Here is a 25,511-nt window from a genome sequence, read left to right as displayed (position 1 = left end):
CTGTGTAAAAAGAAAATAAATAACTTTGGTGTGTGGTAATAACTTTTTTTTTTTTTAAATTTTAAACATGTGCCCTATACTATATATTTTTTTTTATTTTTATCAAAAATCAAAAACTATTATATTTACAACAATTCATCCCTTTTCTTATCTCCCAAAGTGAGATATAATAGTTCGAACATATATCTCCCTGACAGTCGACTTTGTAAGATAATATTGTAGTTGATGTTAAGAGTCTGTTCTAATACATTTTTATATATAATATTTCTTATGTTTTAATAGCTTAATACTTCTATCCACAGATCGGAGCACCGGAACGGCGTCAACGGAGCGGATGCCAGAACCTCTTTGTCTCACCAACAGATGAGGACCGATGTTCCTCGTTACCCAGTCGATAGATATTTGGTTAGTGTTACATAATATTATTATTTATTTAATTAATTATATTTAACTAATTAAAGCTATGCGTAGTACTTAACGGTGTACAAACTTCTTATAGTGAATGTAATGTGAATTCTATTACTGTTGCTATGCCAAATAAATAAATAATATTTCTACAATGAAAAAAAAAAACTCATTTATACGTAGTTTATTTTAGGTACAACATTTTATTTTATTATTTTTGCCGTGTGGTCTCTGCATATAATAGGCCTCCCCTTCCTCTCCCGTGGGTATCGTAAGAGACTTAATAGTCCAGAGATGTACTGCAGCGTGTCTCTTAAAGCATCACCAAAGTCTAGTTGCGATTGCCAATCCGCCTGCCAAGCGCTAAGCGTGGCAACTACTTGTATAACCCTTCTTTTGGGTAGACCTATGTTCAACAGTGGAAAGTAGACGGCTGATGTAATAATAGTTTAAAATTTATATCAGATTTTTTTCTATATTCAGAGATATAAAATTACATTTTTGAAGAAATGGAACAATCTAAATTTAATATTTTTAACTTTTTATACACTTTTTTACTTTTAAAAATAGAATTAAAATTGTTTAAGTTGGAAAAAATACATTTTAATAATTAGAAATAAAATATTTTTGCTATTTAATAGGTATAATACACAATTTTATAAACGAAATGATTACGTAATAAAAGATAAAAAAAAATCTCAATACTTTTGTGATAGCAGTCATATAAAACCATAATATTTATAAATTGTTTAAAATAAAAGGCATCTAATGATATAAAAATTAATACTACAGTATTAAAAATATACATTATAAATATAATATTATTGGTTACAGGTTGAAAGTAGCAAAAATTTTGAAATGGTTAACATCATCAATGATGATATTTGGAATCCAGAGCCAGCCTTAAAACCTGAAGACGAAATCATATTAAGAAGGTTGCACGAAATGCTACAAACTACTGCAGACGACCTAAAAATCCTTTCCAACGAATTATCTAAGCAACATGAGCCTAAAGTACAAATTAAAACGCAGCCAACTCCTTTAGATGAAGAATTTAACGAAAAAGTTCACATTGAAGAAATTGTGGATGCCAAGTTTCATGGATATAAAGTTACTGAGAAGTCTTCTTCACCTGTATATGGTTTGAAAAAGGAGATGGTTGATGGAATCAAGTTACTAGCTAATGAATTACAAAAAACTAAAGTAAATGCAGGTATACAAGTAAATCCTATGACAACTATACTTAAGAAAACCCAGTCGCGGAAGTTAGGAATGTCATCTACTAATGTAATACAAATCGATGAAAAGAATCAAGTTGATTGTAAAGAAACTAGTTTAAACAATATTAAAATAAACAACTCTCCGGCTGTTGCCTATTGCGAATACTCATATGAATATACTAAACCTAAAACTAATACTACTCCACATAAAATCTTGAAAGTTCAAGAAATGCCAGGTATTAATATAAGAAGTGAGTTGAGAGAACAAAAAGTTTTACAGTTAGATATTTTACCAGATAGTAAAGCTGAAAAAGATGTAACTGTAAATAAAAATAATGTAGTATTTATTGTTACGCAACATAAATCAGAATCTATTCCACAGCAGAAGCTTACAAGTGTTAAAAAACAGGATACTCCATTGACATACGCGACGGAAAAACAACGTATAAGAAAAGTTTCAAAGATGTCAACATGTGAAAGCAGTGGTTCTAATAACAGCGTTAGTTCTGATGCTCAATATAATATTAAAAATCAAAAAGAATTTAAAATTCGATCTTCACCCAAAACATCGTCACGTTCTGATAACAGAAAACTACCTAAATGTTTAATTAGTAGGAAACAACAAGAAAAACGGTCACAGCAAAATTTGGATGAATGGAAACGAAAACTCGAATCAGTTTATGGACACTCATCGAATTTGAAGAAAACTGTAAAATTACCGAAATCTAAAATTACGAAGGCAACATGTTCAAGAACAGGTACAACAACTAAACACTCTCAAATTTTAAATAATAACATGGAATATATACCGTATTCACAATTAACATTAGGTGGAGTCAGAGTAAGTGACATTGAGAAGGAATTATCTGATATACCTAACAAAAATGACATGCCTATAAGCCCAATATTAGATCGGATCTTAAGAAGTCGTGAAAATTCGTTTTACAAAGATAGTCCTCGAAAACACCAACAAAAAGATTATAATATATTATCTACATCTGACGAAAATCTTTTTAAAGAGGTCATAGACATTGAGAAGACTATAGGTGATACTTTGTCAAATAATGCAAGAAAGACGCAACCAAATTCACCAAATATTTCAAGTGAAAGCAATAAGCAAAAAGATGATAGTTATGCCGATGACTTTGAAGATGAAAAATCCGACCAAGAGGGAGATTTCGAGGAAGACGAAAATGCTAACAAGTCGCAACTTCTAAATGATTCCAATAAATCTAGTAGCGACCGGGATTTAGAAAATTCTAGTAAAGCGATTGATACTCCGGCTAGTGACAATGATAATCCAAATGCGACTTATACAAAAACATCAAACTTATCATTCAAAAACAAAGTAGACATTTTTGAATTTGTTCATTTAGTCGATACACAAGATATCGCTACCCAAAGCGCTACTTCACATAAAATATCTTTAAAAGAAACACAAACATCTCCTAGAAATGAAACGTCTAACATTCAACCGATACGTAATGACTTGTGGCCCACCCTCGATCCGAAAGGAGAACTTGAAAAAATGCTGATATTAGAAAAAGGTTTTATTAAACAGCTTATAATTGACGAGTATGGCGATTTGTTCGAGAAAAATATCACTAAACCTTCTACATTTAAGGATATTACAATAGAAGATACGCAAAAGAATAGTGTTGCGTTGCAGAAAAATACACAAACTTCACCTGTGCATGTGAAAAGTATAATGACTTCACCAACTAAAATGAAAACGAGGACTACATCACCGTTTTCATTATCATTACCAATAGATCGACAAACAAGTCCTATGATATTCATAACAAATGAAGAAGAATTGAAGATTGAAATTGGAAATGAAGAAGATCTTGGAATATCCATTAATTTATCCTCGCCCAGATTTAGTTTACGCTTACCACAGAATTCTCGAGATGTACTTTCAAATCTTGAAGATAGTAATCAAATAGTGTCTAAGCAATACCAAGTAGAAGATAACCTACAAAAAGAACCTAAAATGTTTAAAAAATTTGCAACCTGTACTAGTACTAGTTCTATAGATGCAGACAATTCTTCCTCGGAAATTAGCAGTTTAGGCGAAATTAAATTAAAACTAAAAAGAAAATCAAAGAAAAATAGAGTTCCGTCCACTTCTGATACAAGTTCGTCATCGATAGTTTCCAAATATAGTTCTGATTTACAGTCGACCGGTATCCTGCCTTTGAAAAGTGAAGGGGAAGTAAGTGTTGACCAAGTTACAAAAAAGAATTTATTAAAACGTAATGGGAGTATTGGTGAAACTAGTGCTGGGGGATAGTAATTTAGATTGATAATTTCAGTGCTTTAATGGATTTTTAAAGAACATTGTTTAGAATTTAGTAACATTCCTTGTGTGCCTTTAACAATGAGAGTGTATAGTTAATAATGTTTGTTTGCCAAATCAAGTGTATTTGCCTCTATTGTTGTTTTTACCTCAAGTACAAATCAGTTATCGCAATATAATTTGTGATATTTTTATCCAATGTTATATTTAAGTGTAATATAATGTACATTAATTATTTTATATTATTAATTAGTAAAAGTAAGTCTATTTTTGCACTGATATAAATTTTAGAGCATTCTTTAAGTGTTTTGATTTACAATATACCTATATAGTTAAATGTATGCACATATTTTTAATGTGTATTGTATTTTTAACCAACTACAAAAAGAAGAGCAGGTTCTCAATTCATTTTATTGTTGTTGATTTTGTGTACATATTAATATCGCAATATTTTATTTAATTAGATCTTTTTTTAAAACTTGAAATGGCAAATAATCTGATAGTCTATCTGATGGAAAGCAGTATCAGTATCCATGAACATCATAGAATATTTTGTGAACACAGGAGGGAATACATTACTGTTTTTAATTTATACGTTGTTTTACATAAATCCTTCATTTATTCTTATTTTCTGCATTCTTAAATCAAAACCACAAGTAAATTTTAAAATAAACTCTAATTCAGTAGAAGTAAAGATGTCATACACAATCTTTATTTGTAACTAGTCATTTGCAGTAAAGAAATCTGGTACAAAATCAATAACTGTTTAATGAGTAATAAACTAACTTATCTAATAAAAATTAATATGTTTGTTGGCTTTAAACGAATTGACCCCTAAAGAGGTGAAATAGCGAATGACGAGCGAGGCTACATGCAAAAATATTGTAATAATTTGTACAAATTATACTAGATTTACAGGAGCGTACGCCATCATACCTCATATGAAAGTGTAAAAAGATGTAAGTGCTCAGCTGTTTTGGTATGATAAAGATGCTAAGTGCTGATATTTCACTTTATTAGAAGTGATGGGTACCAGTCAACATAGAATAAGAATAGTAACTTCTCTTTCTGCGTTACTGAATATATTTATATACTGTATGCTCTTAATCAAACTGAACTGAAATATACAATAAGATTTAAACAAAATAGAACTATAGATTGAGAATAGACGGTACTTTTTATTACGTAATAATAGGTATAAAGAAATTAAAAACATAGATTAGTAACTCTGCTGTTGAAAAAGCGCGGGAAACGTTTAAAAAAGCGGGAGTGTTTTTTGATCTTCTTTAAATTAATTTTATTTTTATTTATATAAGGATTAGTCTTTTTTATATATTGTGTATTAGATTGTATATTTAATTGTATATTTTGTAGTAATAGTGTTTGTTGCTGTAAATATTGGTAAGTAAATTACCTATATTAACATTATGGATCCACCTATAGACCCTGGGGGGACAACCCCCCAGGTGTCTGCAAATATAACTATTATAATAGTTTTGATATATTGGGTGAATCTAGTATGGACACAGATGGTTCTAGCGTTGCAAGTTCTAAACGTAAGCGAGTACGTGGTGAACGTCGCATTTGCAAACATTGCAATAAAAAACGAAGGAGGCACACCAAGGGTCTTGAATCTAAAATTAAAGATAGTGATTGTCAATGTATTGAAGATGAGAATCAAACTCAAGTTTCAATACCAGTTGTAAACAATACCGAGTCTGTTAAACCTGCTTCTCCACCCAGTACTTTAAGCAGAACTTTGTACAATGCCGAGGATATAGCACCTTATGTCGTTCATGTACAAAAAAATGAAACACATCCTAATGATAACACTACATTACATCCTATTGCATTTGGTCGCTTTTTACACACTAATAAGATAAATAATATAGTGAATGGTAGCCTCAAAAGAATAGGAAGAAACCGTTTATCGCTTTCTTTCTCAAATTTTGAAAATGCAAATGCATTTTTAAATAATAGTAACTTAGAGACACTTAATTTTAAGGCATTTATACCTTCTTTCCATGTAACCCGTATGGGAATTGTGAGGGGTATTCCTAAAGATTGGACAGAAGAGGAAGTAATCCAAAATATATCAGTACCGATAGGTTGTGGGAAAATTCTAAAAACCAGAAGAATAAAGAAAAAGACAATTAATGAAGGACAACCAAGTTTTATTAATACTGAAACCATTGTTATTACTTTTGATGGACAAATATTGCCAAAAAGAGTATTTATGTTTTACACATCATTAACTGTAGATTTGTACATTTACCCTACTATCCAATGCTATAACTGCTGTAGGTTCGGACATGTCAAGATGCAGTGTCGTTCAAATCCTCGGTGTTATAAATGCAGGCTAAATCGTACAGGTGATAAATGTGAAGTAGATGAGGAAAATGTTTCTTGTATCTTGTGTAATGGTTCTCATTCAGCAATTAGTAAAAAATGTCCTGAATATGCACGTCAGAAAGCCATTAAAGAAACAATGGCCCATAGTTGTGTTTCTTATGCTGAAGCATCAAAATTTCATCCTCCAACTTCTAAACTATATTCAGATGTATTAACATCATCATCTCCTTCCAATAAATCTCATTTTCAATCTTCTTTCCTTAAAGAGAAATCATCATTACCACATATACAATCATCATATAAAAAAACAGTTACACTTAAACCACGCTCTCCTCAAAAAATACAACAAGGATATGATCGTTCTGCCCATGAAGCCATAGTTAAGGAATATAATATTCCTGCTCCCTCTAATGGTTGTGCATTATCATCAAATAATATTGACAATAATCAATCCATCATTGATATTATTCTCATGCTTATTAAAGTGTTATCGCAATCGAAAATGATACAAACAACTTTACCACCGTCCAACGATGCCATTTACAATGTATTTTCTCAATTATTAACTTCTCACAATGGATTACAAAGTCCTAATAATTCAGTGGAACTGTCGTAGCATAACAAACAAGAAATCAGACTTATTTTATTTGATTAATAAATATAATCCTTTTATAATAGCTCTACAAGAGACTTGGTTAAAGCCAGGATATCCTTTTAGGATTTCAGGCTTTACAAGTCTCCGTGATGATAGAGCTGACGGATATGGCGGTGTTGCCATATTGGTCAAAAACTCCCTTCCTTTTTCTTCTTTTTCGCTTCCTGTATATAGCGGCATTAATGCAGCTGCTATAATTATAAATGGTATCTGTTTTGTTACTTTATATATTCCTGATCCCACATGCCAAATATATTCACAACTAGAACAATTATTTTTAATTTTACCTAAACCTTTTCTCGTAATGGGCGATTTTAATGCTCAGCACCAATCGTGGGGCAGTTCTACTTCTAATTTTAATGATGGAAAACTCCTGACGATAATTGACACTTACAACTTATGTATTATTAACTCAGATGTACCGACACGTAGAACTGCACCGAATGAAGGGTTTAGTGCTCCTGACATTTCAATATGTTCTTCTGATTTAGCTTCTTCACTGTCGTGGTATCCTCATTCCTCTACCTTCGGAAGCGATCACTTTCCCCTCATTCTTTCTTTTCCAATTTTCATTCCCTCAAGTCGAAAGAGTGGTTCTCGACTTAAATATAATTTATCAAATGTAGACTGGAATATTTACAAACAATATTTAGATAATAAAATATCGGAGTTACCTATTGTTTACCATGGAAATGAACATCAATGTTGTAATGACTTGATGATAAATATGAAGGAGGTTGCTGATTTATTATTTCCTGTTAAAAATAGTGCTTCAGGAAAAATTCCCTCCCCACCTTGGTGGGACAAAGATTGTACGGAAGCAATTAAAAATCGTAAAGAGGCTGAAAAAATTATAATAATTACATGACATCAGAAAATTTTGAAATTTACACCGCAGTTTCACGTTCTACTCGAAAACTACTGAAAAAAAAGAAATTGGAAGGTTGGAGAAGATTTTGTTCTTCTATCTGTCCAGAAGTTAATTCATCAGTCGTTTGGAATAATATTAAAAGATTCAGATCTGCCTTTAGTGATCATACATCACGTTCTGCACTCGATTTAACTTTAGCGAATAAATTTTTAGATCGCCTTGCTCCTAGTTATGTGCCGGAATGCCTTTACAATATTTCTCTATCCGTCTCTGACGAATTATCCGAACTTGAGTCTCCTTTTACTATTGTAGAACTTAAAGGTGTTCTAGCTTGTATTAAAGACTCTGCACCGGGAGAAGACGGTATACCGTATTCCTTTTTTAAAAATGCTAGCGATGCGACATTAATTTACTTTTTAAATATAATTAATTCCATAATTATTTCGGGAAATATACCTACTTCATGGAAGTCTCAGATTATTATACCATTTCTAAAGCCTCATAAACCACCTTCTGAACCATCTTCATACCGTCCTGTTGCACTTTCCTCTGTCTTACTAAAGCTAGCTGAACATTTAGTGAAGAACCGTCTAGAATGGTTTTTAGAAAGTAATAACTTACTATCCCCGAACCAGTTTGGTTTTAGGAAAGGTAAGAGCACCTTAGATAATGTGAGCATTCTTATTTCAGATATTCATATAGCTTTCTCACAAAATTTGTCAATCCTCTCAGCCTTTTTAGATATAAATTCTGCCTATGATAATGTAATAATTTCTATTTTAAAAACTAAATTACAAGCTTTAAATGTACCGGTAATGCTTTCTAATTTCATTATTAATATTTTATCAGAAAGAACAATACATATGGATCTAGATGAAGATACCAAATTATCTAGAACAGTATGGAAAGGCCTTCCACAAGGATCTGTTCTCAGTCCAATTTTATTCAACATATACACATACGATCTAGAATCATTCCTTGATAAATCCGTCAAAATTTTACAATATGCTGATGATCTCTTATTATATTTTATTGCGAAGTCCATAGAATCTGCTTCTGCCAAATTATCTGATTCATTAGATTTGTTAAAAACGTGGTTAGATGCAAATGGTCTTAATCTTTCTGTAACCAAGAGTAGTGTAGTTTTGTTTTCAAGAATGAGATCACCGCAACAAATTAAGGTGCTTTATGATAACTCATACATTCCTATAAAGACTGAAATTAAATTTTTAGGTATCGTGCTAGATAATAAATTAACAGGTCTGTCCCACTGTAATTATATTTCCACGAAATGTGAGCGTAACCTCAACATTCTTAGGTGCCTTGCTGGAGTTTGGTGGGGAGCACATCCCGTTTCACTAAAACTTGCTTATAATGGTCTTATAAGGAGTGTCATTGATTATGGAACTTTTTTGTTAGCTCCAGGAAGTTCATTTGCTTTTAAGAAATTGGATTTAATTCAATCAAAGGCCTTGAGGATTATCTCTGGAGCAATGAAATCAAGTCCAATCAATGCTTTACAGCTCGAACTCGGTGATCCACCTTTGGTTTTAAGAAGGCAATATTTATCTGATCGCTTCTTTTTTCGTTGTTTACAATTATCTGATCATCCGCTTATTCAAAAGTTATCTCAACTATATATCTTTATTTCGTCTTCATCTTATTGGAAACATAAAAAACCTCCATGTTTAATACAAAGTTATGAAAAATATAAATCCATAGAATCTCCCACTTTTACATCGTCCTGTTTTCCCATTTATAAATGCTCATATCAATCTTTAGTTTTATCTCCTAATATTAAATATGATTTTGGGTTATCAAAAAATGATTCAGAATTGAATGCCAAATTTATGTTTATAACTGACATTGAATGGAATGAATGGCACTACATCTTTACTGATGCATCAAAACCAGACAATAGCGGTTGTGTAGGTGTGGGTGTGTTTCATTCACAATTTAATATCGTTCAAAAAATTAAACTTCCACCGGAATCTTCAGTTTTTACCGGGGAATGCTATGGTATTTTAAAAGCTGTAGAATATATACTTTTAATGAAATTACATAAGGCAATAGTTTTCACTGACTCTATGAGCTCTTTGCAAGCTCTAACCAAATATCCGTTTAAATCAAAACCAGTTTATCCCATTATTTGTGACATAAGACAAAGTCTTTATCTTTGCATGTTGAGAGGGTATTCCGTTTCTTTTGCCTGGTTACCAGGACACAGTGGTATTAGCGGCAATGACAAAGCTGACCTTATTGCAAGAGAGGCTGTAACTTGTGGTGATATGTATCCGTATCATAATTACTGTAGTGACCTAGCTTATCTCCCAAAAATATATTTAAGGTATGCCTGGAAGGAATATTGGGAAAAAACAAGTACAATAAAAGGAAGATTTTATCGCCTTATACAACCCGATATTCCTTTCAAACCATGGTTTTGTAAATTAAAGCTTGGAAAGACCGCAACAACTATTATAACTCGTATGCGTCTAGGTCACGTATGCACACCTTCTCATTTATACAAGCTTGGTATTGTACAAAGTTCGTCGTGTAATTGCGGTGCTGAAGTGGCGGACTTGAATCATATATTCTTCTCATGTTCTAAATTTGACCACACCTCCCTTTTTAATCATCTCCGATCCATCCGTGTTCCATTCCCAACTTCTATTCTTACTCTACTTTCTTCCAATGATCCTATTATCTATAAAATACTATCTTCATATATATATGATAACAATATTAAGATTTAGTTATATTACATGAATACATTTATAGTTGCATCAATTGCTTTTCCTATATATTTATAAGTATATTCTCATATGTACAAGTATATCCTTCATATCCTATAAATATCCTAGACCTAATCCTTATCCTTTCTAAATTCGTTTGTGTTAGGTATTTTTATTACTATTATCGTTTCCCCGTTTTGTTCTTGGCAAAATACCCTAATATCGGGGTGAACGCCACAAAAGAAGAAAAAAAAAAAAAAAAACTCTGCTGTCAATTCAGTGAATGTCAGTCAGATACAGCATGTTCTGACAACAGAATGACGTCTAGCAGTTTTCATAGATTAGTGATGTGCAATATGATTATTTTATAATTGATTTACTCAATACTAGAAATTAATTAATTATTGATTACATAACTCTGCTTTTTGATAATTTTAAATAAATTATTATTTTAAAAAAGTGTTTTAAAATAAGTTATTATTTAAAAAATACTGAAGTCGATTTCCAGTTGTAAATTTAAATGCTATCAATGAACACTAAGTTGTTTTATAGACATCTCGTTTATTAGTATCTTTTATTCTCTTCGCAGTTATATATTATAATGTATAAATAGGTAAATAAATTATAATGTATAAAATAATTAAAGTTTTATGGTTAATTTAGAAGTTTATAGTTAAATATTTAATTATAATAATAAATATTTAATTTTATAAATTGAGCTTTGAGAAAGCTCACTTAGAATAATGTAAAATAAAGACTCTAAGGAAATTCTTAAACATAAAAAGTGAGTTGATTATTTTTAAAATGTAGTTTTTAATCGAGGACATAAACCTTTACCATTTATGACTCTTATCGTTATTAATGATTTACTGCGCACATCACTAGAATTTAATTGAATTGTGTTGACTGTTTTGTTTTCAATATTTGCGTCCCAGTGTTATCTTTCGAATTATTATTATTATTATTACCTATTATGTGGTGGAGTTGCTAACACTATGTTCTTTTAGAATATTTACTCGTGTGATAAATAAATCGGCAAACTTTTTATCACAGCTCTAATAATTTGAAATAAATTATCGAGGTTTGCTTACAATTCACTGAAAATGAAGTTATTTATTCTAATGACAAGTTTAGGATTGTGTTGGGCGAGAATTATACATTTTGAAAATGATTACCAACCTCAACAAGTTCATATTTCCTTTGGAGGTAAGTAAATTTTGTGCAGTAGGAAAGAATTTATTTTCTTTATTAAAAGTAACAAACTATTATTAAATGTATTATGATGGTTAATAATAAAACAAAAAAATATGGTTTACAAGTACTGACCTATCTATATGGGTTCAGAAGGGTTGGCCCTTTCTTTTCCATTGGTCTCATAAGAATTGTCTAAAAGAATTTAATGGTCATGATGAGTAAGTATATACTCATTTACTGAATTTTGTACTCTTTTTTCGCAAACCATACTCTTTTCAAATCCTGTACTCTGAAAGTACTCATTTGTATAATTTTATACTCACTTTTGTAATTTCACTAGGGAATGATTATTGGAGCAGTGAAAAGTCGCAACTTTCTCTAAAAACATTATCTGTTTTAACAGTCAAATTTTATATGCAATTATTTAAATGAAAGTTGTTTAGATGTGGCTACATTATTAGATGAAAATCCTCCTTTAATAAAAAAATCCACTCTGAAGAAAAATATGTTTTTAAAAGAAAATAAAGTTTTTATCATTTTTTCTTCTTTTGTTTTTCACCTATAAAATACTTGCAAAGTGTGTCTTTTTGAACAAAAAATAGTTGGTCACCTTAATGATGAGCAACAGCATCCCTCTTAAAACATCACCAAAGGCTAACTGCAATTGCCAACCCACCTGCCAAATGTGGGAACTACTAATGAAACTCCTGAAGGAAGATACCTATGTTCAGCTTCATTGCTGTAAATGGCTGATATTAATGAATGAAAAACACATAGTGTAATGTATATTATTTTGGAAAAAAGTTATGATATATTGAAAACACAATACATTTTAAGACAATTCTTAGTTTTGCTTTGATTTTATTATAAACATATTGTTTTATATAATACACTATATGCTGGTATAAATATAAGGCATGATGTTAAAATGCTTTATTTATTCTTTATTGACCTAATTATAAAAAAATTAACAGTATAAAAGGCAGATTTATGCTATATATAGCATTCTCTCCTAGTTAACCTTTGGCAAAACAGAATTTTTTTTTATACAACTTAGAATGGCAAACAAGCTGACGGTCCACCTGATGGAAAGTGGTAACCGCCGCCTAAAGACATGGGCAGTACCATGGACATAACAAAGTATACTGTATCTCCCTTGATACCCCCCATGCGTTGCCATTCCTGAGGACTCAGGTGTTATTCCTCTGTACCCACTAAATTCATGCCATATCCCACTCTTCAAACCGAAACACAGTCATGCAAACATAGATGTTTCATACTTGAAACACGAATGGGACAGAGGTACCCAAGCAATCGACTTTTGTACAAAGTCTCCCTCTGGTAAGAAGTAATAAAAATTAAATTATGAAGTAAAAACTATATTGAAAATTGTTGGGGATAAATAGTTATATATACTTACTTATGGTACTTTTATACTTTATTAAATAATAAAATGTACTATATATGTAGGTAGACTTAATATCAACATGACATAAACTGGTTCGAGTTACATAGCACATTTTATTTTATAATATCATATATTTAGGTCATATTAGATCATATATGAGTAAATATACATACACAAATACATTAGACCAATACTAACATATGCAAATATATATATATAATAAAACATACATACATACAGGATAACTGCATTACTCAGTAATTTGTTATATTAAATAACATTGTTATTGTCCATCCTACTTAATAAGCATTTGTAGATAACATTAACATAATTATGTTCACATTGATATATACCTACTTACAATAAATATATTGATAATTATTTACTGTAAGGAGGTATGTGCTATTATAAAACTATACACATAAAGTTATAAAAGGCGGTCTTATCACTAGGGCAATCTCTTACAGACATCCTTTACTGTTTTTTATGAGTGCAAAATTTAATAAGATGTTGATAAGTCATTGTGACATCAACAATTCTCATACTCTCATGGGGCTTAAAATGGGGAACTGTTGCACTGCCGAAATAATATTTACCTGTAGGTAATATACTGGTATTTTTAGGTTTACGTTTAAGTTATAGAATAAGCTCCCTGCTGAGGTTTGCCCAAGAAACTACAGCATGGGGTTCTTCAAAAGGGGGGTAAAGAGATTTCTTCAGGATCGGCAACGCGCGCGTAATACCCCTGGTATTGCAGGTGTTCATAGGCTACGGTAACCATTTACCATCAGTTGGGCCGTATGCTTGTTTGCCACCTCAGTGGTATAAAAAAGTTTATATTCCCCAAAATTCCATTGAGGCATATTTGTTACTCTTACAGACTGTCTTGAATTATTATCATCGGAAATTTTTCATTTTATTTTTTATGCCAAATATCCATATTATATAGTAAAAGTGATCAACATGCTTAATGCTTAAAGGTTTGATTTTATTATGTAAATCTATAGTACCAGACAATAATATTATTCATCTATGGGTCACCTAATACTAAAATTTCGTTTTACAATTAGATAAAACCAATGACATAGTGGTAACATGGTCCACCTTCAATGATACGAAGTCAGAAGTGAAATATGGAAAGCATCAGATGAATAAACTTGCTAGTGGCTCCAGCAAGGTGTTTGTTGATGGTGGCAAGATGCACAGGAGACAGTGGATACATCGCGTACTGCTGCCGAATTTGGAATTCAACACACGTTATAGTAAGTTTTCAAGCTCTCCATATATTTTGCCATTAAAAAAATCATTATTTTTAATGTACCCATTGCATAATTTTTGAACAAAGCCTCTCTTTTTAATTGAAAATCTTGTTTATACTTTTTATGTCTCTCTTCTGATTTAAAGAGATTTAGAGAAATCACATCTCAGAATCAACCCCATTGTTAGTTGCAAATTTAAATTGGATTTCGGCAATGTTACAGATAAAAGATAAAAATATCCAATTTATTATATTATATTCAACAATTAACTTATATTTTTATAAACCTTTCAGTGTACCGAGCGGGTTCTGATAATGGTTGGTCACAAATGTTCTCGTTCAAAACCCCTCCTGCTGGCGAGGACTGGGTGCTCCGCATAGCCATATATGGCGACATGGGCGTCAACAATTCAATGGTTTGTTTGAAAATCTGAGTATTCACCAACTATTATTTACACCACCAGATAGGCTGTATGCTTAATAGCTACATTCGTGGAATAAAAAAAAAAGATAACTTACTAACGTCCCGCTATTACTCATGGTCTCTCCATAACAGAAAGATAATAGTAATAATGAATTGCGCAAACAATTATAAATATTTATACGAATTTTGTAGTACAATAAGGAGCGTATGGTAACAGGCTCTGATTTCAGCTATAATCAGTCAAGGGGCTGTGTCAACCAATGGCAACCTGTCTTGCCGTATACTTGCCGTCCCTGGACAAATGCCTAGGAGTCTCTTGACAGACGACAATAAAAATTTATCAGGGATTAACGTTTCACCGTAGTTAATAAAGTATCAAATTCTTTATTAGTCCTCTCACGTCTTTTACATCTTTTTGACCTCCTTTTGGACCTACTTGGGTATTTCGCGAATAATTTTTATGTTCTTTCAGTCTAAACGTACCAAATTCTATGTTTTAGTTGTTGTTTTATTAATGCTCTAACTCTACGCTCTTTATTCTACTCTAAAACTATCTCGGTATTAATATTAAACCTTTTTTTTATATTATACTTTTAGTCATTGCCATTCCTCAAGGAAGACGTGGCTGAAGATAAATATGATATGATCCTGCACGTGGGTGACTTTGCATACGACATGAACGAGGAGGAGGGCCGCGTCGGTGACCGGTTCATGAACATGATCGAGCCGATTGCCGCTCGGGTGCCCTACATGACGTGCCCGGGGAACCACGAAAGTGCCTAGTGAGTACTCATGTGTAGAATGGTTATAAACATTTAGCTTGAATGGTAATAAATTGAAATGAGAACTTTCGAGTTTTATACTTTTTTTCTTGCTAATAACTACATTCTGAATTTAAGTCACTGAATTACGAATTGTATAAAAAACAATAAAGTATGAGAGCCTGATAATTTGCAGGAGGAGACTCCTCTGAAACTATACTGTACGTGATCATTTAGGTTCTAGCGTGTGAGGATGCATTTTCTATCGACGGCAAGCGATGATAAAAGGGTATTAATTTGAATGATTCCTCAGAACACAATCCGTTATGCAAATGGTAGTACACACAAAGGGAGGCAGTCTCGCTTTAGACTTAAGGGCTCGATACCGCCGTAAGCTTGTGATGCATATATCCAGTTCTTGTTTATAAATGAAGATTATTTCTGTACCGATACTTAACACAACTTTGTTTTATTTAAATTTGGTTCTATGGATTCATTTTTTAAATTCTAATATATTTTCAAATACTAATTTACTACACTTTGTCTAGACAGACAGGTACCCACAGCTGATTTTGCTGTCATGATATTATATACAAACCAGTACAATACTATTGTATATAATTTTGATTATTGTTTTTAATGTGCGTTAGAAAAAAAGAGAAATTAGAAATATGTCTACCTGATGACTTGGTATTTATCTCATTGATGTATATTGAACAGTAACTTCACACACTACTCACATCGTTTCACGATGCCTGGCGAGGAATCGAATCTCTACTACAGCTTCGACGTAGGACCAATCCACTTTGTCTCTATCTCAACCGAGGTGTATTACTTCACACAGTACGGGCTCAAGCTGATCAGTAACCAGTATGAGTGGTTGAAAAAAGACTTGGCTAAGGCCAATTCTGATGCTAACAGGTATGTATTCTTATGTCCAATATTTTTTTTCATTTAATTTCTTCCTTTTTTTAACTTTAGTATATGTATTTAAATTATACTTTTGATGCTCACCTACATCATAAGTAAGTACTTAAAAATATTTTCTTGTTTCTGGTTCATATTTTACTTTTGTACTACACTATACGTATTGAAAATTGTTTAACAAATCATGTTATGTTGGTGCAATAAAGTGTTAAATAAATAAATACTGTGCATTGTCTGTAAGTCAGTATTCAAGTTTTATTAAAAATATTCATTGTTTTTTTTTATACCACGAAAGTGGCAACCAAGCATACAGTGCGTCTCATGACAAACTGTAGCCTATGGACGCCTAGAAGTGTCATGTGCATGTTGCCGACCCTGAAAAGACCTTAATATACACTTTTTAAAAAGCACATACTAGAGTCTCTAGGGAAAACCGCGGCAAGAAATTCATTCACAGCCTGAGCGGTCGCAAGAGAAAATTCCTTTGAAACCGCACTGTACGTGATCATTTAGCTTTGATTTAAGCGTGTGAGGATGAATCCCCTGTCGATGGCGAGCGGTGCGATGATAAAAGGATTTTGTTTTTAATATTTGCAATAATTAAATCAACGACTTAAAATAATTTCAAATTATTATTTGAGTGTTCTGTATTGTGCCTCTAGATGTTTGTTGGCTGGTTGTTTATAACACAAGGAATCCTATCTTATTAATTATTGTTATTACGATTTCAGAAAGAGTCGCCCTTGGATAATATTATTTGGACACCGTCCGATGTATTGCAGCAACTCTAATGACATTGACTGCAGCCTAGAATACACCAGGAAAGGTCTGCTTGGACTGTATGGTTAGTAAATATACGCCTTATCTATTTTCATACCATCTATGTCATGAAGATTTGTAACTTGAAGTATTGATAGGTTAATAAATTTGTTGCCTAATTTTATGTTTTATTTTATCACATGATAAAATAAAACATAAAATTACCTTCGTTCCAATAATACTCTCCAATTATCTTTCCCCTCTCACCGTACTGGTTACGCTTCAAACTCTTTTCTCCTACATTCTTCACGACTCTGGAACGCGCTTCCTGATGCCATTAAGAGACTACCGACTAAACCGTCTTTCAAAAAAAGCGTTCACGTTCACTTTTTATCTTTATCCGAGCAATAAGTGCTTTATATTATTCCCAAATTCGTGTATAATATAGTATATATCATATATGTGTAAGTATATTTGTTATTCATATATATTTATTCGTTTATATATGTAATTTTAGTATGTATGTATATCAATAATTAGTAGTACCGCATTCGAGTATTCTGACACTTCCCTATGGTTGACTGGGAGAGAATGCTTTTAGCATTAAGTCCGCCATGTACACATATTTGTACTAAAGAATAAATAAATAAATATCTTCTCCAAGAGTTTAATGATTTTTTAACATTAAAGTTTATTGATGACAGGTTTGGAACCTCTATTGAAGGAGTTTGGTGTAGATCTAGTGATTTGGGCTCATGAGCACTCGTACGAACGGACTTGGCCGCTCTACGACAACCGTGTTTACAACGGCTCCTACCTTCAGCCATACGTGAATCCAAGGTGACCATTACTAATACTATTATTTGGTGGTGGGGTATGGTAGCAATGTGATGTTCACGATGCTACTCGTGTCTACAGTTAACGGTTGCCACTTTTTATCAGGGGAATTGTCAGGTTGTTTGCCGTCCTAAAGTTAGATTCACACTATATACTAGTATTTATTCTTGATATTTTACAAAACCGAGAACGAACCGTGACCGGTATTATAATGCGAATTTAGCCTAAGTTTCATAAAAAATAACAACTGTAATCCTTCTAAATAAGTGGCAAACGAATATATATTTCGGACAGAAAGAAAGAACGAGATGTTAGACATCGCCGTTTCGTTTGCTCTAATGCACGCAGCAGCAATAGCATGTCTCTCGATAAATCCATTTGCCATTTCTCTGGACAAAACGGAGTTAACGTGATAATTTTTAATGGATGAAAATGAAATAGTGACATCGCCCGAACTATCGGTATACATTGACGAGATAGCAGTGAGAGATGATAGGTCAGAATGAAGACAGGTCAGTTGGCCCACGGTGATAAAGTCAACGATTATTGACCACGATAGTTTCTAAGGGACACCGCGTGGGGGTTGACCTGATAGCGTATATTGCTAAGGAGCAATCAAAGACAAGAATCAATAACAAAGGGGGACCCCCATCATTAACAATCTCTTTCCTCCTCCAACTTGACCTAGGATTATAGTCGTCAATCCGAGGTTCAAGTTAGAATTAAAAAAAAAAAACTGCATAATGTTAATGAACTCCTAAGAAGAAAATGAAGAAGTATCTCGTAGTTCTCTTAAAATCTGTAATATTTTATTTAATGAATATAACGTGAGATAATTGTGATAGGCCACTTCAAGGGCATTAATGTTTACAATTCATTAATACCAGGGGCGTCACAGTGTAATCTGGTGACCTCTTACTATCGTTGCATCAAGTGAGCTATCAGTTTAATTAATTTATAGTTATATAAAAAATATAAATTTTATGAATAAATACATAATTATGGTGGACAATGTTGCCATTAAAATCTGTTTGGTTTATTCTGACGACGGAAGGTAATTATGAAATTTAATTATTTTTTAATTTTCGTCTGTATTTTAGTTTAAATGTGGTCTGTGTGTGTTCTTTAAAACATTTTTATAAGCGCATACCTAGAACAATAATTTGGTATTTATTCATGATTATTTAAATCAACACGATTTTATATAGATTTTAACTTTTTACATCATGCCTGCTATTTATACTGTATACACTAGCTTCTTTTTATAATAATAATATTAAAAATATGTTAAGATTTTCATAAATTGATAAAGATATTATATTTGATAGTGTAATAATCTTCACAGACAAAAAAATACATGTTACCGATTTAAAAAGTAAAAATGTGGCATTAACGTAATTAAAATTATAATAAGTACATAATAATATATGTACACTTTTTTTTATATAAAATACAAAATAAATGTAGCCTATCATCCTAGTACGTATCCATTTTTATCACCAAGCTATTTGCGTGCACCTTTTATGTTTTGAGCCACTATTAGCTTCTACATTTAGTAATTGATTATATTCTTTACATACATACTATTATAAAACTGTGTTACGTTTCAGGGCTCCGGTACATATTATAACAGGCTCGGCAGGCTGCAGGGAGGGAACTGATCCATTTGAAAGTGAGTATAAAACTGTGGAAAAAGAGCTGACAAATAATTTCATAGTTACAGTAGCGCATTTTGAACGGTATTTGGCCACCTAGTAAAATACATTTTGTAAAAGTCTGATTGAGTGTAACTATTTCATAATTATTTTAACATGTTTATTAGCCATTTTTATACATAACAAGAATATAACTTTTAAATTTTATACTCATCTATGTGTACACCTTTATTTGATAATAATGACGACCTCACAAGGCTTCGGCAACCCAGCTACTAATTTTTCCAATGTTGTCTTGGTTATCTTCTGCCATTCTCTTTGCAGAATTTTTTCCACAAGTCTTCTTGAGATGTGGAACAAAGTTTTTGCACCTGTCTATCTATTATATCCCATAATAGTTCTATGGGGTTAAATCAGGGGACTGTGGAAGCCTTATCCATAGTATATAAGTTTCAACGCCTGTTTATCTTTTCCTTTTTAAAAAGTCCTTGCATAGTCTTGACGTATGTTTCGGATCATTTTCCTGATGAAATATAAATCGCGGATCAATTAAATGGGCTCCACAAGGCATTACACTGTTCTCCAATATCTTTTTGTAGCCTTCTTTTTTTAAGATTCCATGTATTCGCATAAGATCACCAACGGCGGAGCCACCAAACCATCACACCCTCCACCGTGTTTAATTGAAGTTACAGTACAAGCGTCATTCACACCCTTTCGTTTGACTGCCGCCTTACGAAAACTCTTCCTTTAGTTCCAAAAATTTCAAATTTTGATTTCGTCCGTCCAGAAGACCTTTTCCCAATCTGCTATTGTCCAAGTCTTGTGTTCTCTCGCCCTATTAAGTATCTTCTTTTTGTTAATAGGTTTAAGAAAAAGGTTTTAAGACCGCTATACATCCCTTGTGTACTGCGTCACAAAATCTATTTTTAACTGTGGATGCACTGACTGGTTTGTCATTAAACTGTGTTGCTATTTCCAATGCAGTTAATCGTCTATTTCGTTTGCTATTAATGTTCCTTCAGCCGCAAACTTCTTAACGATGTAGTCAAGAGTTTGTGTTGGTATCTTCTGTAGTCTTGAAATATTACGATTACTTTAACCGGATTTATTAATAAATTGGGAATATTTCTTAGTTCTTCCAATTTCCTTAAAAAAATAAAACTCCGAAATAAAATAAAAAAAATATTGGTAGACTTAAGTACTAAACTATGGTGAGCGTGTTTTCTGGTCAAATGACATCAGATAACTGACGTAATGTTTTGTAGTCATTATTCTATATTTTATTTGTGTTTATTTCACAATAACTAAATTAAAACAAAGTGGCGACTTCAAAGATTCAAAGAAATCTCGACAATAACCCTATTATGGTTTTATGACCAGAAGTCGGCGAATAACAGTAAGCTGTTTACAATTGTAGTGACCAGGTTACTTGGCCCAATATGATGAATTCACTAGGAATTAATGACGACGACTGCGTGGCGTCGAACTAGTAGGGTATAATGGATTTCACTAGTCCTCATTACTATAATCCTAATCGCTCCCCCCCCCCCCCCGTGTATAACAGCGTTAGTCGAGCTATCATTACATTTTCATCCCATAAAGAGGACTGCGCATTTGAACCTACTTAAAATCTCTTTTGTCCGCAGAGCCTGCCCTGCCATGGTCGGCGTATAGATCTAGCGAGTACGGTTACACCAAGTTCAATGCCTACAATAAGACCCATATTCATGTGGAACAGGTAATATCCTCTTATTTAATTTTGTTACCAACCGAAAAAAATGGAATTCTATTACAATTTGGATTTACTAGTGGAAGATTTTGTACAAAAGTCGCTTGCTTTATCCCTCTGGCGCCTCTTTTTTTCTACTGTTCTTGTTTGCCGTCGTTTTGTTTTGAAGGGTGGAATATGATAGTGAAATTACAAGGTACGGAGGTATAACACCGTAGTTTGCAGAAAACGTTGACCATGGTCATTTTTTTTTTTGGGTGAATATGGAATGGTAACTCCGCCTGCGCTAACGGGATACGCTGGCGGAGCACCAGTGAAGGGTGATAGATGAGAATGAAAACAGGCCAGTTAGCCCATCATGATGAATTCATCAGGAATTAACCATGATAGTTCCCAGGGGGAACCGCTAGGAGGTCGACCTGGTTGGGTATATTGCTAGCAATGGAATTCTCAGTCTCCATTACTAACAATCCCTTCCTCCCGTTGACCATGGTCATCACATTGTAGGATACACAGATTATACCCTAAGTTATAGGACACTAACTAGCTGTTTCGTCCGTATATAACTTATCCGTGTACCAAATTTCATTCAAATTCATTCAGTAGTTTTTCCTTGACTCTTACTGACGACCATTCATACAAAATGAAATATTTCATATATAAAAGTAGAATTTTATTTTCAGGTGGACGTGGAGAATCCTATAGACTCTCGCAACCCGCGTGTCATCGACCAGTTCTGGCTGATCAAACACCTGCATCAACCATATTATGATCTTTGAATATTTACATTTTCATACATTTCATAATCGATCCCTTTATATTTAGTATGTTAATAATTTGATCGTTTATTAATGTGTAAGCTCATTTTTATATGAAATTGACATTAAATGTCAACAATAGATATTGATTATCAAGAAACATGATTTTTTTTGTTAGTAGAGTTATTATGTTAATCTATGGTAATAGTTTTTTTTTTAAAACAAGGAGTACATGTTTACTTCTCTCTTTTTTTTTAATAGATGATAATTGAAGGTTTCTCCACCTGTATTATTGATTTACCAATGTAGGATGACAAAAATTGATAGTCAGGTCAGTGGGACATAGTGATTAATTCACCAGATATTAAGCATGGCGGGCATGACTTAGTGGGCCGCTAGATGTAGTCACTAACGATTCAGCCCAAATTTCATAGTACCTATGTTAAACTTGTTCATATTGGAGTAAGGTTAAGTATCTAAAGTTTTTTTTGTGAAAAAATCAAATATTTTATTAATAAGATCTGGAAATTAGTTTAATTTGTGACTGTTCATATATGATGGTACTTCAAGTTAATGATTTTTTTAATTATCTTGTAGTTATGTTTACTCTTGGAAAACCAAAGATTAGTGATTATATAAGTAAATATATTAGTCTTGAAATTTTTTTTTGTTAATGAGTAAAATGCCAATTATTACTCAAGCTAGTAAAACGAATTATTGTCTGATTGTAAAATGGAAATTATATAATATCGATTGTAATTAATATCTTTTTGATATAATAAATTATTGGTGATCAATTTGTTCATATTATTTTTATGCCTTTATTATTATTGGTATACAAAAAAATCTAGATACACAATCAGAGACAATAATGTACCAAATTTTGCATAATGTTTTGAATACCCGACCGTTTGTATTTAAACGTCATATTTCTTATGTTAACATCTGCAAATGTAGTTTATTCTTTACAATCCCATTCATATGTTGCGCTATAATAACTTTGAATTCGAAATAACCTAATCTAAGATAATCTATTATATATATGTACATGTGAATATTGATTTTATATTTACAATTTCAAAAAAGGAGAAAATTCTCAATTAAGTTGTATTTTTTGTTCCTTCATAATGCCGTTATAAACTGAATTGAAAAATTATTTTTTTATCTGAAAGGTTATACCTACTTTTTGATTGATCCCATTTTTTTTTTATTTTTTCATTTAAGAGTTTCCTCTTGTCGGTGCAACTAATTCATGCATCTTCTTCCAGCCAGCTCTATCCCAGGCCATATCCTTGATCTCCCTATACGACATGACACCTAATGTTTCTTTTAGAATATTAATTCCCATAGATTTTTTTTTTAATAACACCAAAGGCAAGTACTTAATAGTGGTTTCATATAAGTGCTTGCGGAATCTCTACATATACATGTAGAGATTCCGCAAGCATTTGAAGCAAAATTGCGAAAAATATAAATATTTCTTTTTTAACTGATGGTAACGGGATAGTAACCTCGCCTGCTTTATCGATATACACTCGCGGGGCACCAGTGGGGGCTAGATGCGGATGAAACAGGTCAGTTGCCCCATAATGAGAAATTCAACAATAATCACGATAGTTTCTAGGATGAACCGCGTAGAGTATATTGCTAGCAATGGACTTACTAATCTCAATTAATAACAATCTCTTCTCCCCCCAGCTATAGCTACTTTTACATATTACAAATATTAAATATAGCTACGTAACTGTTTTTAGTTTTCTTCATATATGTTAAAATTGCTGTTTATAGGGCTCCGGTTCATTTGGTTACGGGTTCTGCGGGTTGTCGAGAGGGTCGAGATCACTTTAAAAGTAAGTTATATTAAATAGACTATAAAGTTTATAACGATATTAGAAAATTATATTTTAAAATTAAAATATGACGGATATATATATATATATATATATATGTAATATAGGTATACCCTCCCTATAAACTAACATTGAAAGTTTTTATATAATTCATTCACACAGATAACCCAGCCAAGTGGTCAGCGTTCAGATCTCAAGATTACGGCTACACCAAGTTGAAGGCGTATAAGAGAGGACCCATTTATATAGAACAGGTAATTCTATCTATAAAAAAATTAAGTGTAGATACTCTATGTATCATATGATTTCAGTTACTAAATCACTTCTGTAGAATGAATTGGCAGCGGTCACTAACTACCAATCTACAAAAAATCTCCAATGTAAATTTTAAAAAATCAACTCATTGGATAAAACAAAACTTGCTCTAATTTCAACATATCTACTTAGAGCCGATAAACGAAAACAATTGTTTATAAAATATGCTGGTTCTTGTTATATATTTTTATTATTTATTAATAATATTATATTGTAAATGAAATTACCGTCTGTTGACTTGATGTATTATATATTTTTTTGTTCTATTTCAATTGTATATCTATTTTCTTTTTTAAAAAAAACTACAATTGTAAAATTTTATTTTTTAAAATGGGTGATAATGGAATTGTATCCCTACCAGCGCTATCGGTATACGCTGGTGGGGCACCAGTGAGAGATGACGGGTGATGAAAGTTAAGGTCAGTTAGCCCATCGTGACAAATCCCATGAGAATTAACCATGACGGTTTCCAGTGGAACCGAGTGGAGGTCGACCTGATAGGGTGTATTGCTGGCAATGAGCCAGATAGATTACTAACAATTCCTTTCCTCCCAACGAAAACAATTGATCACATCACATACACGTTTATATTTCAGGTGTCGGCAGATCTTGATGGCAAAGTTATTGATTCATTTTGGTTACTCAAGAATTTTTATTAATCTATGAGACAGCGGTAGGCTTGCCACCTGCCACGATGGATTCAAAATATGCTTTGCAATATGTTCAGCACAATGGCAAAAGTCAACAAATAAATGACTCCTCAATGTTATTAAACTCCCACCAAGCTACTATGATCACTGTGTGTACGTAAAATGGATGCTTTTTTTACCCCGTGTAACTCCGCCTACGTTATCGGTGGTACCGATGAGCGGTAATAGGTGAAACTAGGTCAGTTAGATCATTGTGATGAAAAGAAATATACATAATGGTTTCCACGTGGAGGTCTACCTGACTAGCAACATACCCTATATTGCTAGCAATGAGTTACTAACACCAACATGTTGGTCAGTGATAAATTACTACAATAAAAACGACGATAAAAAGCTGGCAGTAAAGACAAGGCGACAGAGCCCAGTTAATCTAACCAGAAGACTAAAAC

General features: G+C 32.4%; 2 protein-coding genes across 3 annotated transcripts in view; both read left to right on the top strand.

The window, feature by feature from the left end:
* The window catches only part of LOC113512852 (putative leucine-rich repeat-containing protein DDB_G0290503), a 108,853-nt gene extending 104,631 nt beyond the window's left edge, over positions 1–4,222 (top strand). The window contains exons 4-5 of the mRNA XM_026896796.3: positions 303–405; positions 1,240–4,222. Coding sequence (XP_026752597.3) covers positions 303–405; positions 1,240–3,918 — 2,782 coding nt within the window. The 3' untranslated portion in view covers positions 3,919–4,222. The remainder of the gene's footprint in view (positions 1–302; positions 406–1,239) is intronic.
* Positions 4,223–11,421: 7,199 nt separating this feature from the next.
* Positions 11,422–25,487, top strand: LOC113512971 (acid phosphatase type 7). Of its 2 annotated transcripts, none has more exons than XM_026896955.3 (10): positions 11,422–11,740; positions 14,207–14,398; positions 14,689–14,810; positions 15,416–15,600; positions 16,300–16,500; positions 17,238–17,350; positions 17,970–18,105; positions 24,036–24,097; positions 24,260–24,351; positions 25,009–25,487. In XM_026896955.3, exons 1-10 carry the CDS (start codon positions 11,638–11,640, stop codon positions 25,069–25,071), a joined length of 1,269 nt encoding a protein of 422 aa, XP_026752756.2. In that variant the 5' UTR covers positions 11,422–11,637; the 3' UTR covers positions 25,072–25,487. The 2 variants fall into 2 exon arrangements, with proteins under 2 accessions (XP_026752756.2, XP_026752755.2); XM_026896954.3 differs by lacking the exons at positions 24,036–24,097; positions 24,260–24,351; positions 25,009–25,487 and adding exons at positions 19,713–19,774; positions 21,407–21,498; positions 22,173–23,044 and having other exon boundaries at positions 11,426–11,740.
* Positions 25,488–25,511: the final 24 nt, after the last annotated feature.

This window comes from Galleria mellonella, unplaced genomic scaffold (genome assembly GCF_026898425.1).
Source record: "Galleria mellonella isolate WM207_F2 unplaced genomic scaffold, CSIRO_AGI_GalMel_v1 utg23, whole genome shotgun sequence".
NCBI classification, from domain to species: Eukaryota; Metazoa; Arthropoda; class Insecta; order Lepidoptera; family Pyralidae; genus Galleria; species Galleria mellonella.
The sequence above is the reverse complement of the archived record's forward strand: the minus strand, read 5'-3'. Positions and strand labels throughout refer to the sequence as shown.